Source organism: Anoplophora glabripennis, unplaced genomic scaffold (assembly GCF_000390285.2).
Source record: "Anoplophora glabripennis isolate ALB-LARVAE unplaced genomic scaffold, Agla_2.0 scaffold2, whole genome shotgun sequence".
Lineage (NCBI taxonomy): Eukaryota > Metazoa > Arthropoda > Insecta > Coleoptera > Cerambycidae > Anoplophora > Anoplophora glabripennis.
Window position 1 is genome coordinate 2,145,977 of NW_019416325.1, and position 15,263 is coordinate 2,161,239.

General features: G+C 31.9%; 2 protein-coding genes across 2 annotated transcripts; one reads left to right on the forward strand and one right to left on the reverse strand.

Annotated features, from left to right (window-relative positions):
- Positions 1-3,851: 3,851 nt before the first annotated feature.
- On the forward strand, positions 3,852-8,745 carry LOC108916912 (E3 ubiquitin-protein ligase MSL2). Its single transcript, XM_018723236.1, has 4 exons — positions 3,852-4,644; positions 5,047-5,229; positions 5,328-5,496; positions 6,619-8,745. The coding sequence occupies exons 1-4, from the start codon at positions 3,898-3,900 to the stop codon at positions 6,711-6,713; spliced, it is 1,194 nt and encodes a 397-aa protein (XP_018578752.1). The 5' UTR covers positions 3,852-3,897; the 3' UTR covers positions 6,714-8,745.
- Positions 8,737-14,198, reverse strand: LOC108916911 (tripeptidyl-peptidase 2). The gene is made up of 14 exons (XM_018723235.2): positions 13,984-14,198; positions 13,623-13,801; positions 13,439-13,567; positions 13,198-13,387; positions 12,759-13,064; positions 12,462-12,705; positions 12,209-12,405; positions 10,890-12,072; positions 10,494-10,728; positions 10,176-10,423; positions 9,895-10,124; positions 9,516-9,780; positions 9,306-9,459; positions 8,737-9,200 (listed from the first exon to the last, which is right to left on the reverse strand). Exons 2-14 carry the CDS (start codon positions 13,785-13,787, stop codon positions 8,976-8,978), a joined length of 3,771 nt encoding a protein of 1,256 aa, XP_018578751.1. The 5' UTR covers positions 13,788-13,801; positions 13,984-14,198; the 3' UTR covers positions 8,737-8,975.
- Between the last annotated feature and the right edge of the window lie 1,065 nt (positions 14,199-15,263).

A 15,263-nucleotide genomic window follows, 5' to 3' on the forward strand; every position in this document is an offset into this window, starting at 1 on the left:
ATAGTGCTACATTATTATCTGAGTGACATCGATTCTGATAAAATGGAAGAATTAGAATTTTGCCACGAATTGTCTCTAGAATAAACGGTTCCCGTGTCACGCGAAACAAAATTGAAAAAGGCCATATACATTCTTCTCGTCAAATTTTACCCTTAAAAATGTGACATTAGGTGGTTCGAACTGGTTTTCGAAAATCCTCAAAGTATCGAAGGTCTGGATATTAACATCCAATGATATTTGTTGGAGCCGCTACAAACGCATATCAGTTTCTCCCTAAGTTCTATGGTTTGGTAGCAAATCGCAAAAAATCAAAAATCAATCAAAAAGCATAATTGTTCTCTGAGGACACCATTTTAGTAAATCGTGTGCAAGGAATTCAAATTAGAATCGTTCCTGGAAGGAACGATTTCCATGCCACTAGAAAAATTTTGGAAAACGCTATCTTGTTAAGGGAATATGGGTATCTGCATCCCATCAAAAAAATATGTTCTCATTTTTTTACAAGGGTGTTTCGTTCACTCTTTGCTCCTGCTGGGATCGGCCCTACAACTTGTTAAAATATAGATACCTATTCTATTCAGATTGCATATTTTTAGTAAGGATTCTGTAGTCTATTTAAATCGTCACGTGTGCGTAACTATTAAGTATATATAAATATTAAAATAGATAATGTAATTGTAATGTTTTCCCTGATGGAATATTAATATTAATAAAACAAGGTGAATCTTTTGTCTTAGTAAATATTTGAGAAATATATTTACCTGCGACATGAGAAAGCAGATACTATAAATATGCCATAATTTACTTTGCCTCGTAATATACCATATTAAAACGTAACACAACTGATGCACGATATAATAGAATATGTACGTATTCGGAAGAAACGACGGACTATGACTCCCACATTTTTTAATTGTTTTTGCGGATCAGATAATGAATAGAACCTTTAAAAATAAAAAAATATTTATAATTTATTTTTAGATATAAAAAACGTGGTTAATGCTTATCATAAACCCTAATGTCGAATCTAGAAACTATAATGACGCATATTTGTTCGGAGAAAATAAACTAACATAAGATCACTATGTCTGTTAACAATATATTCCATTTTTGTCTTAATATTCACCTAGAATAATATAATGTAAAATTTACTATAGATAAGGTGACCTCGTATACTATACAGAAATCGCAACGCTTTCTTGAAGAATGTGTAATTTGGGGACGGAGATTTTAATTTCAAATGTTAAACAGTTACAAAAAAGAACAAAATCCGAGTTTATTTGTCCCATATTGTGATCAAAGATAAAAAACTGGCAATTATTTTAATAATATTATGAATCGTAAAAGTATTTCATTCAAGGATAATTTTAGAGCTTCAGTGAAAATGTTCCCCTTCATTGATAAACAAATAGGTGCTCAACCGTTTGAGGTCACATTTAATTCGTAATTTTTTGCCAGGAAAAGCAACATCGCCAGTAAGTAAGTACTCACCCAGTCATCTTTAAAGCAACAATGGTTTAAAATGTTTTCTCTGGTATACGAGCTGCGACATTAGGATAATTAATCCTTTTTGAAAAAAAAAAACTCAAAACACTGTTTGGAAAATTCACAGGTTTCAGCACATATTGAACTTAACGGTTTAAAAAACACGTACGTTGTGGTCACTAAGCATCATTGTTTAACAATGGTGATAACTTTAAAATGCTTTATCCTATTTGTTAACTGGTCTCACACACAAGGTCTTTATAGCCCCTATTCTTTGTAAATCGTTATTAGCTACTTACTGGCTCAAGCGTTCCTGTCAAATTGTTAAAATGGTTGTGTAGGTATATAATAATAGCTTTAAAAATTTAATATCTTTTCTAATTGTTATTGTTTCCTTCGTTTTTTTGACTTCAAACGTATTGGACTTATTAAAGTAAATGGTTAAATGCTAGGTAAATATTTGTAGGCAGATGATAAAGAGGTCATTATTATTTGTTTTGTTTCCCAACAGAAAAAACATCCTTTAGCTACCAAATAGGTTTTTTCAACCAATAAGGTAAGTAACTACGAAGAAGCGATCCACCAGAAGATATCGAATACTCGTTCAAGTTTCACTATCAAAGCAAATTTTGGGAATTAAAAAAGAACTTATCTTTATAACAGACATAATAATATAGTATAGCCACATTATTGCAGAAGTAGTACTTAATTTTTATATAAGCTATGTCTTTCATTATTTAAAAATTTATCGATTATTGATTTTTTTGTTCGAACTATTTCTCGGTGATACTAATGAGGTACGACAAAATTTAGTTTATTAACGAACCAAATCCTAGTGGCTATGGCCCTGACCAGAGACATATGTCGAAACGCAATAAGACAAATCAACAGACAGACAGACAAATAGACAATCGAATAGGCAACGAAAATGAATAGTGAGAATGTTAAAACTAAATTTTTATTTGGAAACTGCCGAAAGACGTATGTGCTTGTACCTAGGTTTTATACTAGATCGTCTGAGGCAACAATGTGGTAGTTATTCTTTTATTAATAGATTATACCGAGGAAAAAACTATAGGAAATGAAAAAAAAAATGAAGAGTCTAAATAAATCTCTAAAATCTATAGAGCTGAAAAAAATTTGCCAATTTTCTCAATTTTTTTAGAACAATACATTTTAATTTTACCAGGTCAGAGCCATCTAGTTACTGAAAGTCTAATTAATTTGTAAGAAGAGGTAAATGTATTACAGTTATCTACCTGTAAAAGACATCTTATTACCACCTTATTATACTAAGATTTTTTATCACTAGATGCTAAAAGTACAATAAGGTACTGCGACACAAAGCATCGTGCGCATTGTTATTAGTTTCTAACTTCTAAGTCCAAAGGGCAAAATTGTTGATATTAAATTTTGTATACCAGAATCAGGCATATTTTGCACATGCTTTTTAGTTAGTTTGCCTTCTCATTTGTATATTCATGCCAAATTCTGCAATGTGTTTTGCTTATGCGTTTTCTACAGGTCTGTTCCAACAAGTCAGGGATTGGTTCCGAACCGTTCGAAATGTTTGGCCAGCTAAGTTCTAAATGTGTCTTCAGTGAATATATCGCAAGAATTAGTTGGATGTACATTTCTGACGGTTCGGAACCAATCCCTGACCTTGTTGGAACAGACCTTACATAAATTGAACTTGTACTTAACTGCGCAAAATCAAATACTGCCTGGGTAGAAGTACCTAATTTGGCTGCATCGCTGCATCTTTTAGATAATCAAAAGTAATTCCATTTTCACCATTGTTTATTGACACGATCTAATCTATATTTTGTAGGCATAACATTCCATTTCACTAAGTAAAAATACTATTGGAATTAAGTATTTTCAATTTCATAAATATTTTTACGAAATTAGCAAATTCCCATCTATAAAAAAGTGGTACCTTACCATCAGGGTGGTCAGTTTTTGTCTAAGGATTCAACAAAAATAGTCTTTATAACCTGGGAATTCTTGGGAAATATTTTCATTCTTCTGAAACTTCTCTGAGCAACGAGAAAATGTAGGCATTACTTCAAGGTTATAAGTAGTATTTAGCGGCGCACTGGGATGGTTAGTTTTTGCTCAAATTCTATAATTCATGAAATATCTCAAAATTTCGAAAACTTTTTTAGCTCGATTTATTCCCGTGATTCTTCAGGCTCTACAGAATAGGGGATTTTTATTTTTTGGATTTTGTCAGACTTAAAACCACTATAAAAGTAACATACCAGCGGCAGAAATATGAAGGAATTCCCTCTGTATCTATAATCGGCGGCAAAACTTCATGTCAAAGCATGCGCACTAGCCTTGTTGTGAATTTAACGTATGCATGGTGTTTGACAGCCATCAAAAACAAAAGCAAATATATCGAACAACATGAATTCCAAAGAAAAACCTCCTATACCTGTGCCGAAAATGAATGCGACCAACCTGTATGCCACAACCACCCAAATCGTGATGAAGTCTGATCCAAAAAATCCGAATTCTTGGCAGGACCTTTACCGACTTGTACCCTATTTAAGAAATTCTCTGTGCTGTGTAGTATGTTCAAATCTCTTGGTGGATCCTCTAACTCCAACAATAGCGCAGTGTCAACATCATTTGTGTAGGCCTTGCAAAGGGGGGCGTAAAAAAATAAAACCAGCATGCGAGGGTTGTAAAGAATGTAAAGACTATACCGAGAACAAGCGATTACGTATCTTATTACAGTGCTATAAAAAAATGTGTGTGTGGTTAATACATTCTCCTTTATTCAAAAGTATTACAATGCAAGCTTCACAACCTGGTACAGGTTTTGAACGTGGTGCTAGTAACTTAATAATGTTAATAAAAGAAGGTGCTGCTTTCCAAGACGATTATAAAAGTAATGGTGGTCTGCCGAAATCAGCATATTCTATTTTGCCTTGCATTTATACTAATTCGGCCAACACACAGGGTGTTCATTCACAAGTTGGAAAGGACAATAAAAATTTAGTGCTAAATTCTAATATGCAGAATAGAACTTCCTTTTATTCAGTGTTATATCCGGGTAATGGAAGCAAAATTACTTTGAAGAGGAAACAAAAAGACAGTTTGGGAAATTCAAAATCTGGGACTAATAGGCAAAGAGAGTATGCAGAAAAGGCAAGTTCATAAATATTTTAAACTCTTCAACGCTCAAAAATTGCAAACTTCATTTATTATTTATAAATTTAAAAGTAAAAAATTTGAATATTATAGGTTATGTATTTATATGAACATTTTACCATAATCAATACAAAACTTTTGTAATGGAACAGTTGGTAAGAGTGGTAAATGTATCTATTTTTAACCCATTTTTGAAAACCCAATAGCCTTAGTATAGACACATGTATAGACTTAATATAATATTCATGTCATTAAGAATGCCAAATTTATACCAAACTACTTGTCATATTACAACTGTCATGGTATAAATAGTTTTTACAGACGAAAATATATATTCATTTTTAACACTAAATTTTGAATTAATATTTACTTATTTAATCGCCTCTATTTCATCTGCAGGCTGTATTTAAGAAACCTTGCACGGTGAAACCTAAAAAAGGCTGTCGTTGCGGAAATGCAACTGCTACACCTGGAAAACTGACATGTTGCGGTCAAAGATGTCCGTGTTATGTAGACAGTAAACCTTGTTTGGAATGCAAGTGTAGAGGGTGTCGAAATCCACATAGAATGGACGGACAGAAGGTAATTCATGTAAAATATTCAGTTTTTCTGTAAGTTAAACTATATAATTTCGGTACTTTAATGGACTATTGAAATGGCCTAATTTTATTATTCATTAGGTAATGCCCCACATACCAGAACTGCAACAAATTCAGTTGGTACAATCAACCCCACCACCTGTTTTAAGCCAAGATGTTCAAAGTGTGAAAATTGAAGGAATCGATTTAGAAACTCAATTTACTGCATTTGATTCAATGAATATGAATCAACATTTCAAAACATATAAACGTAAGTACTTGTATTGCACATTTATTAATAGCAATAAACAGGCAATAAATTTGATAATATTTTTAACTTATAACCTTTTTACTACGGAGCCAGTTTTTTTCTCATCCCTCATAATTATTTTAACTTTCAAAGTAGTGTACCTGTTTTCGAGCGACTTCTAAAAATAAATAGCAAACTAATAATTTTTTTTATTGAATTTGATGAACAAAAGAATAGAAATAAATCACGACACTTAGATTTTAAAAAATTATTAATATTTGATACTCACAGTGCGGTAGTAAATTTTGCCTCGAGAAATTTTTTAAGTCTCATTTATTTCTATTCTTTTGTTCATCAAATTAAAAAAAAATTATTAGTTCGTTGATATTTATTTTTAGAGGTCGCACGAAAACATTTTATGTACAGTACTTTTAAAGTCAAAATAATTATGAGTGACCTTTAGAAATTAAAATATCGATTTGAAATTTTCAGAATCGAGATTTTTTTCAACCTAGAAAATTATAAGATAACGAGAAAAAACATTTAAAAAAGAATTCAATTTTTGACGATTTTGGAAATTTTTAAAAATCTTGATCTAAAAAAATTTTTTTTGTGCTGATTTTTTAAAACATGATAACTAACATATTTTTATAACACGAAAAAAAAAATTCGTTTTTTTTGGGCCACCCTACTCTATATATTGAACACAAAATTTGGTTATTACAAAATTCTTTTATGCACGTTTATCATGAATAAAATTTTCAGTGAAATAAAAAAAAATTACAATATAGTGCATAATCTTTGTGTACATCCTGTATGTTATTGTTGTATTTTTGAAAAAAAAAAGATACCTGCATTATCAAATAAATAAGGGCAGAAATAAACATCAGCTATAGTAAAAGCTTATTAAATAATTATTTGCCTCCGTCAACCTTACTGTGATATTTGGAGGTATGGCTTACAATGCAACCAAAATTACGATTTTTTTTTATACAATATGATCACTTAGAAAAAAAAACGCCTTCAATCTTGCATAAATATTGATCGATTTTATTTATATATAGGTATATAGCTTTCCATAGTGAAAAGGTTATTATTTTCATAAAAAATGAACATTGCAGTATATCTAACATTATCTTGCAGTTGTCAATGGAGGATACAATACAATGCCTCTTACGACAGATTTATTACCAATTGACTTCAATGAAGATGAGGACACAGAAATAACTGTTGTATGACCTTTAGATTCTAATTCAGTGTTATTTATGGCTTAAAATCCAATGATGCTATTGAAGATTTTTATATATTTTTTTTCTATACTATCAATAATATTAAGAATCTTTAATAGTGTCATACGCCTTATTTCAGTCAAAACAAACTTCTGCCTTATCAGTTAAATAGTTTTAAACTCGGATTGGACTGATAGATAAAAAGATCAAAATGGGTCAAAAAATCATTTTTTTTAGCGAATAAGGAAAACCAGATAACCCCATTTTCAGTCCGTCCCTGAATTTATTTGTATTAATCTTATGTACATATATATTTTTTTACACTATATTTTCAGGTTAGTGAAAAGAGGAATTAGATTTTTATTTGCATCTAAGTTAGTGTTATTTGTATTTCTCTAATATTTTATTAATTCACTACATGTTAATCAAATGCAGTGAACAGTTTTTCCAGTTTTGATATAAAGTGCTAAATTTAATTATTTATAGTAAAAATATTTGATATATTTTTATTATTTTCTAAGAATTTAGGTGAAAATGTGGGATTTTTGCTCCATTTGATTAACCAATCAAATAATTAATCTTAGCTTCGGCTGTGAAAATGTTTTGTTCATTGTTACATTTAGATAAAGTAATTAGTCTAGTCAATAACGAAATCCTTTATACTCTGCAAAAAAAATATTTTTAGTGAATGGAGTGATGTTCCAAATTATGTATTTTTTTAAATATTTTGCGTGGAATTTGAGAGTTTAGGGGATGGGTTCTGTCTACTGAAGGTTCACGAAGTCTCTTCGAAGTGAGGTATAAGCAGTCCCTGGCATTCAAGAGTAAGATAATAATTTGGCTCCTCATATCCGATGTAACATTTTCATTGTTCTGATTGGTTTTTTTATCAGCCTTGTGTTTATAAATTTCTGATTGGTAAAAACTAGCATAAGGTTCTTCGAGTTGTTCAAATATATGTAACGCTTTTTCATATTCCTTCCTCTTCATCAGCTGCATAGCTGTGAACAATTTCCCACTTTCAATGTAAGAAGATGCCTCGGAAATAGATATATCTTTCGCTTTATATTCAAAGAATCTGTTATTAGAATATGTAATCATCTCATTATTTTTCACTTTTTCCAAGAGCGGCAAGGCGGCTTTCCAGTACAATTCAGCTCTTGCATCATTAAATTCGATTTCCGACTTTTTGGTGGTAAGTCTCTTTGAACGCTCTTCGAATATTTTCGCCAAAGCCACCAATAAACTAACATCAAAGCCGTGATGACCTACACACCTCACCACTTCGATGGCTTTAATTAGAAGCAACCGACCTTCTCCCATATTTAGCTTCTTCTTCATTTTTGCACATATTATAAGCGACAGATATAAACTTCGACTGGTTTAAAGTGCCTAAATGGTCCGTTACACAGGCTGGTAAAACAATAGGCCTATCGTGGTTGTAATAATTCAAGTTTTTAGTATCTTTCATTTTGGACTTTGCACAGAGAATAGCACAATAAAGGAATGATTGAATATCCAGATTGTTCAATGCCTCAGCAGCACAATTGTTTAAATTTTCTATAGAATACTGCAGGCCTTCGAAAGATTTCACCTTCATGTCACTTAACTTACTGTTTAGGCCAAGCCAAATGTAATGGTGTAGAGAGTCGGGATATACTGGCTGAGCAACTTCATCGAATTTTACTAAATCTAGACGATCATTTTCAATTTACATCATTCCCAAGGATAAGGTATAAATATATACCACTTTTAAATATCTATTTTATCTTTACAAACATTACCTCAAGTTTTAATCACATGGATTAGTTTACGTTCCAAAAAATTGAAGTTTTTATCAGATTTTTTTTAACTTACCTAGTTTTTTTCATATGTATAAAATTGTATTTTTTGTGAGAAAATGGACTTTATTGACTAGCTCCTAGACTGTTAAGAAAGCTGTAACTACTTTAGTAACTTCGTAGTCAACCATACAAATAGCTAATTTTGCACCTAAATGTAATATATTTTTTGTATAAATGAAATAAATGACTCTCTATTAGTGTGTCATTTATTAAAGAAACCACTTCAAAAACTGCTTGAATGATGTTTTTACATTTAAAGAAAAATTAATAAATATGGAAAACTTAAAAAAAGTAGTAGGTACTCACATACCCGTAAACGTAAAAGAATAATTTAAATCATAAACAAACATGAACTAAAAACAAGTGCTAGGTACATGATATACCCATAAGGTGTATAAAACAATAAAATGGCTAACACGGACAATCACTAAAATGGTTTAAAAGTGGAAGGGAACTTCGACGGTAGACTTCTCTGCAAATGTTGAGCAATGTGTTCCCAGTTGAGCTTCTCACAATACTCAATAATGCGCTTTTCTATCTCCTCACTAGGTTTATCCTCTTGCATTTTTAAAATGAACTTCATTAATCTACCATACTGTTTATTTACAAATGAGTGCCAAATTGTAAAATACAAAACATGGGTAGTAAATACCTGAAATGGACAAATTAAAGTTTTTTGTTTCCATATTAGTCTTAATATGAATTAAAACTACCATCATTTTTACAAAGTGTCAAAGCACAAATTTTGTTAACTTACTTTTGCATCACTTGGATCTATAAATTTCACTAAAGATTTCCATACATTAGAAATCTCATCCAACTTATTTGCCTCCAACCCAGAAAGGCGGCACAGGGCAATACCTTTCCTCGAAAGACATTCTAGGTAGATATTCTTTTGCTGCTCCATTGCACTAAAATAAAATAAGGCAAATTGAAACAGCTCTCGTGTTTTGTGACCTAACCTTACCTTTTTATTTTAGCCGCATCAGGACGTAAATCAGTCTTGGTTGCAATAAAAGCTAAAATTGATTCCTCGCTTAGACTCTCAGTCACTTTATTGCAAATGGAAATTACTTTATTGAGATCATCTGCTGAACATGTTTGCTTCTTAAAAGTGGGTAGTACCCGTTTGTCTAGCGGATCCAGGACCTGCAAGTAAGCTGAATGAACAAGCAGATGATCTGGGTACTCTTTTATTAGTTCTTCATATAAAGTTTCAGCTGTAGCACTATCTAAAAATAAAAAAAATATATTCATGCATTTAATATCAACTTTAACAGGAAGGTGCTTTAAAACATTTACTGCTTAAGTGATAAAATATTAGAAAATTTTATGAAAGTACATACCTAATTTTGGAAGCCACTGTGTCTTCACATCTCTCACTGCCTCATTGTACTCATCTTGCTTAGTTTTCTCGGAATTGTTATTACCATTATTCTGAGGAGATTTTTTCACATTTATATCCGTGAGAAAATACTTAATTTGATATGTATCAGCTTTTTTTCCAAGATCATCCTTAGCATAAGTGACTGTACCGGTCAAATAGTGTGCAGGATTATTAGATTTAACTGGAAATCTAAAAGAAAGTTCAACCAACACAAGACTAAAACCAAGGTATTGGACTTACTTGTCTGATGACAAAGGTGCTATATACAAAGGAATAACAACATAAGGATTGGAATTATGAGTAATTCCAGCCTTTTTACCCCCAACTAATGCTTGGGAGTAGCTCAGGTACACATCCATAGGTATATTATTTGCCAGTTTTTGATACAATAACATTGGTGCTTCATTTATTTTCTCTAAATAATCTTTCTTGTCGTGTCTTACTTGCAACCGAATAGTATAATCCCCTTTTTCAAGTTTCACAGAATACTAGAAGAAAGTATGTTAAACACAAAATTATTTAAATACTAATATATCGCCTCCTCCACAACAGACTTACTTTCGATGGATAAGCATCTCCACATCCCATAAGTTGCTTATTAGAATCATAGAGCTGCCAGAACTGAGACTCGTATTCAGACTCGTAGAGCATATCACTTAAAAGAGCTAAATTTGGTGAAACTTCGCATTGCTTTGATAAAGTGAAATTGTAAACTAGAACTAACTTGTAAATCTGTCTACAAGGAGGAATTATATCTCTCGATGATAATGGAGCTATTTTCCCTTCCAAGGGCCTAAAAATAAATTTTTGTTTCAAAGAATTATTTAGAAAACAATATTTATATTTGAAAATTATCATTTATTTTTTATGTTTAAAAATCGTTAAAATATACTATGCAATTTTGAAATTATACGTATTAACCGAAGAATATAGTAAAAAGATTTTTCTACTTACTTTAATATTTGGACGGAATTCTTCAAATTAATGGAGGGAGCTATTTCTTCTCCTTGCAGCGTCTTAACTTCAACTGTATGTATACCTTCAGCAGCATGCATTGTTAAAGCAGGTTGGTTGGGTTTCACTCCATGGAAGGATATGGAGTAGTCCACATTTGCTTCACCGAGATTGGCCCAATATTTAGCTATAACTACTTCTAAGACCAAATCTCCCTTAACCGGAAAACAGAGGAACGAGTCAGATTTAGAAGTAACAGCTACCGTCTTGTTTGTTTCTAGTGCTTTACAGTGTTGGCGAGGTATTGCTTGAAGTGTATGTACAACAAATCTACCACTATCTTCGTCTGAAGCTAACTTTAAAACGGCCCAAGTAGCCATGTTAGGCACAACATAGTAATGTCTCCTAATGGTGTTTGGCTTAAAATTAATTTTACCATAACTTATTTGATATTTAACTTCCATTACTTCTTTGGGTTGTATAACTGTAATCGGAACTTTAAAAACTGGCCCTTTCTCGACACAACTGACATCATAAGCGTTAATAAACGTACTGTGCAGTCCTTCACTTAGATACGATGTATCAATTTTTATAGCAAACATTCTTGAAACGTTGGATAAATCTAAATGACTAGGATAATTCACATAATCTGCATTGCAAGTCAAAACTAATTTCATGTTAAATTTAATTTTTCTCTCTGCATCAACATTGTCCGAATCTAAGAAGTGAGGTTCGACGGAAACTTTAAATGTGTGTAAATTTGTATTCAATTTAGAACGCAAGTAAATTCCTTTCGAATTTGCAGATCCGCATTGTATTTGAAATCGAACGTCTCTCTCTTGTATTTCGCTATAATTAAGCAGATAATCAAATGCTTTCTCCACTTGGATTAAACCACTACCTTGGGCAGGTATTTCAACACCCTGTATGAAATGGGCAGTATTTTCTAAAGCCCTTCGAACAATATATGGTGAATATGGTAAGTTTTGTTGAAGCAGTCCTGATAAGAGAACGCAAACGACACCAGCAGCATGAGGTGATGCCATGGATGTACCGTTCATTAACTGAGAGTAACGAAGCGTAAAGTTCGGAACAGACGTTATCGCGCCACCTGGGGCGCATATATGGACACCTATGCCTCCGTCTATCGTTGGACCCCTAGATGACCAAGTATAAGGAGCTCCTAAAATTGAAAGAAAATGTTGTACCTATTATTTTTATTTATTTACTTATACTGGATTAAGTTTAATATGTTGAAGCCTTATTTTTGAATAAAAAAAAAAAAAAATTGTCTATCCATTATGATAATGAAATTGTACCTGGTAACTTCTGTCGCATTGCATACTCAGCCACCATCATTTCTGGTGAAACATAAGCGCCAACACTAATAAGTGGTTCGTTGTTTATATCTGACGGTGTACTAATAGTACCTAAAGCTGGTCCATTGTTACCTGCCGAACACACCCATATCACTCCATATTTGTTAACAATTTCATTGGCTAAATCACCGACACGTCTAAAGACATAAAACACAGGTAACAAATTATTATTATTTTTTTTAAATCGATTTACCCAGCATCCACCCAATGAGCATGTTCACCATAACTCATATTTATGACGTGCACGTTCATTGTCTTCTTCAATTCTATTATCTTTATCATTGCTCTTATAAGTGCTGTTCCTGTTTCCATTGACCCTAATCTTCCATCACCTATAGTTAAAGAAACGATTTGAGCACCAGGTGCAACTCCATTTTCCTGTGGAGAATCTGGAAAATATCCTGCAGCTATGGAAGCAACATGTGTCCCATGGCTTGCTAAAAAGAGACGTAATATATTTTTCATGTACTATTTAAAACCAGCAACTTACAGCAGACCGCAACTAATTCCAGAACGTTGCCGTTGTTGTGAACGTTTATGCTGAAATTTAATTTGTCTTGTGGTGTCAGGGGAGCATAATCATGTGTTATACTATATTCACCCAAAAGAGGACACTTTGTTAAATCATTGTCATTAGTAGTGTCTACACAGCAAACCCATTTATCTCCATCGTGGAATAAAATACAATCATATACTGGCCCTACATCAGTAAATTTCTTTTCCAGATTATTTAAAATGTCTAATTTTGCATCCAAATTTTCTTTTTCTAACTTATCGACATCATTTAAATTAGTACCTACAAATTACGTTAGTTAATGAACGCCCAAATTGACTATATTCGTATGACATATAGAAAATTACATTTTATATTAACTTTCTTGACAACATCAAAAATATATTTATTAAGAAAATATGTATAAAACAATTACTATTATGTTTCGCATCAAAATCAGCAAGTTCTCGGCTAACACTGCTAACATTTTTCCTGTGACCTTCATCCCAATATTTTTTTTTGTACTCAGATTTCATACGATCCTTTAATCTATCGGGGTAAAGGTCAAATGCATGTTTAACACCTAGTCTAAATGTGCCTTCGGGGTTTTTCCACGAAGAAGGAATCTGAAACAAAAACCTATACATTAAAACAATTTTTTTAATTTATTCTCTTACCTTTAATTTCTTTCCTGTTAAGGTAGTGATAATCTCATCCTTAGGAGTAATAACTGTGCTCGTATCAACATCTCCACAACCACTGCAGTCAAAACGTTCGATAACTTTAACTTTTCCATCGGAAGTGGTCTAAAAGTGATTTAATTCAGTTAAAAAAAAACTGTGATCATAAACAACGGATTACCTTTAATCCAGGTGCCCCTGGGTCGATTCCAGAATCTAATATAGCTATAACTGTACCCCTTCCATCATACGCAGGATACTTTGATAAAAAAGAAACGACACCAGTTTCTTTTTTTGGCAATAAACTCCAGACAGGAAATTCAGTGTTTGTTGGTGGATCACTCATGATTTACCGAATAACTAAAAAATAAATGTATTTGCTATACAATTGTTTTAAAATTTTGGACATTAAAATAAAAACTCTAATAGATCTTAAAAAAAATTATTTGTAATAAATATATTTGTGCTTGAATCGCTTCTATTCAACATATTTTTATTAATATAATTAGAGACAATTAAAAAAAATATTTTTTAATTATAACCTCTTTACAACTACAAATTGCACGTCACTTTCTCTTCAACAACACAGAACACAGAAGTTTGACGTAAAAAACAATAAGTTCGGATCGGATCACTTTAAACGTATTCCTTTGTCTTGTAGATTACGTTCTATTTGTTTTTTTCTATTTCGCTTGATTATAGGCACAAAAGAGACAAATAATTCTTTCAATAAATAGGTATTATAGTGTAATTGCGGATAGTCACGGTGATAGATAATAAATATGCGCTATACCGTTATAGACTTTGATCGTATGATTTGTATGTAGGTTTGTTCAATATCCTAGTAATGTACCTACAACCAACAATATACCATATGTTTCTCTTGTCTGAATTTCTGGGTATAAAACCCAAACCAGACTGTCAAGGTAGAAAAGGTATTTCTTGACAAACTCATTCTATCCTATATCATTATATGGGGCCTTAATATTTAATTTTTTATAAAGCTATAAACCATTTATAACATAAAAGTATAGGTAACAAAAAATTTTGATTTTAATTCAGTATGTTAAAAACTGATTCTGTTCTGCAGAAAATAATAATTAAAAAAAATAATTAAAACAGTAATTTTGTAAAACACATGAAAAATCACCTACCTACACACACCTTAACAACAGACTGTAATAAATAATTTTCATAATTTGGGTCTGGTTACATCAAAGATAATTAGATAACTTTTATTACTAGCAAATAATGTAAATATTTTTATCAGAATATGAAACTGGGGATTTAATTAAATCTACCAGCTTCTGTTGGATTGCATATATTTTTATATACCTAATTTGTAGGTAAATGAAAGAGTTATCAAAGCGAGATAAAAAAAAACGATTTGACTTGCGCTTAACCTGCTGAAAGTAGGAGAGTAGAAAATTTAATATTAAAAAAACAGAAACATGAACTACAGAGGCAACCAGGCGCGTAGCTTGGGGGAGTAGGGCAGAAAAAAACTATTCAATCATATCTTCTGTAGTCGGACTAGCCAGCTGACCAGCTGACCCCTCAAGGTCCACCCCAAGCGAAAATCCTACCTACGCCCATGGAGACAACACCCAACTGCATTATGTGAAAATATTTACATTTTTGTATCTTTGGTTGAATTTATTTCATATGAATTCATGGGAGGAGTGGAGTTTACCAAATACACAAAATCAGGAAGCTTTCTTTTGCTAATTGTTGCCATAAAATTAGAATATTTTATAATTTTTTATACTTTGTTGATCTGTATTCCTACCGTTACCCATCTGGCAAATTTTCTGCGGACGCC

Coding starts and splice junctions, on each gene's coding strand:
- LOC108916912 (XM_018723236.1), top strand. CDS start 3,898: ATGAATTCCAAAGAAAAACCTCCTATACCTGTGCCGAAAATGAATGCG. Junction 5,230..5,327: donor ATAGAATGGACGGACAGAAG/GTAATTCATGTA, acceptor ATTATTCATTAG/GTAATGCCCCACATACCAGA. Junction 5,497..6,618: donor ACATTTCAAAACATATAAAC/GTAAGTACTTGT, acceptor ATTATCTTGCAG/TTGTCAATGGAGGATACAAT.
- LOC108916911 (XM_018723235.2), bottom strand. CDS start 13,787: ATGAGTGATCCACCAACAAACACTGAATTTCCTGTCTGGAGTTTATTG. Junction 13,065..13,197: donor TTTTGATGCGAAACATAATA/GTAATTGTTTTA, acceptor CGTAATTTGTAG/GTACTAATTTAAATGATGTC. Junction 10,729..10,889: donor AATTCCGTCCAAATATTAAA/GTAAGTAGAAAA, acceptor ATTTATTTTTAG/GCCCTTGGAAGGGAAAATAG.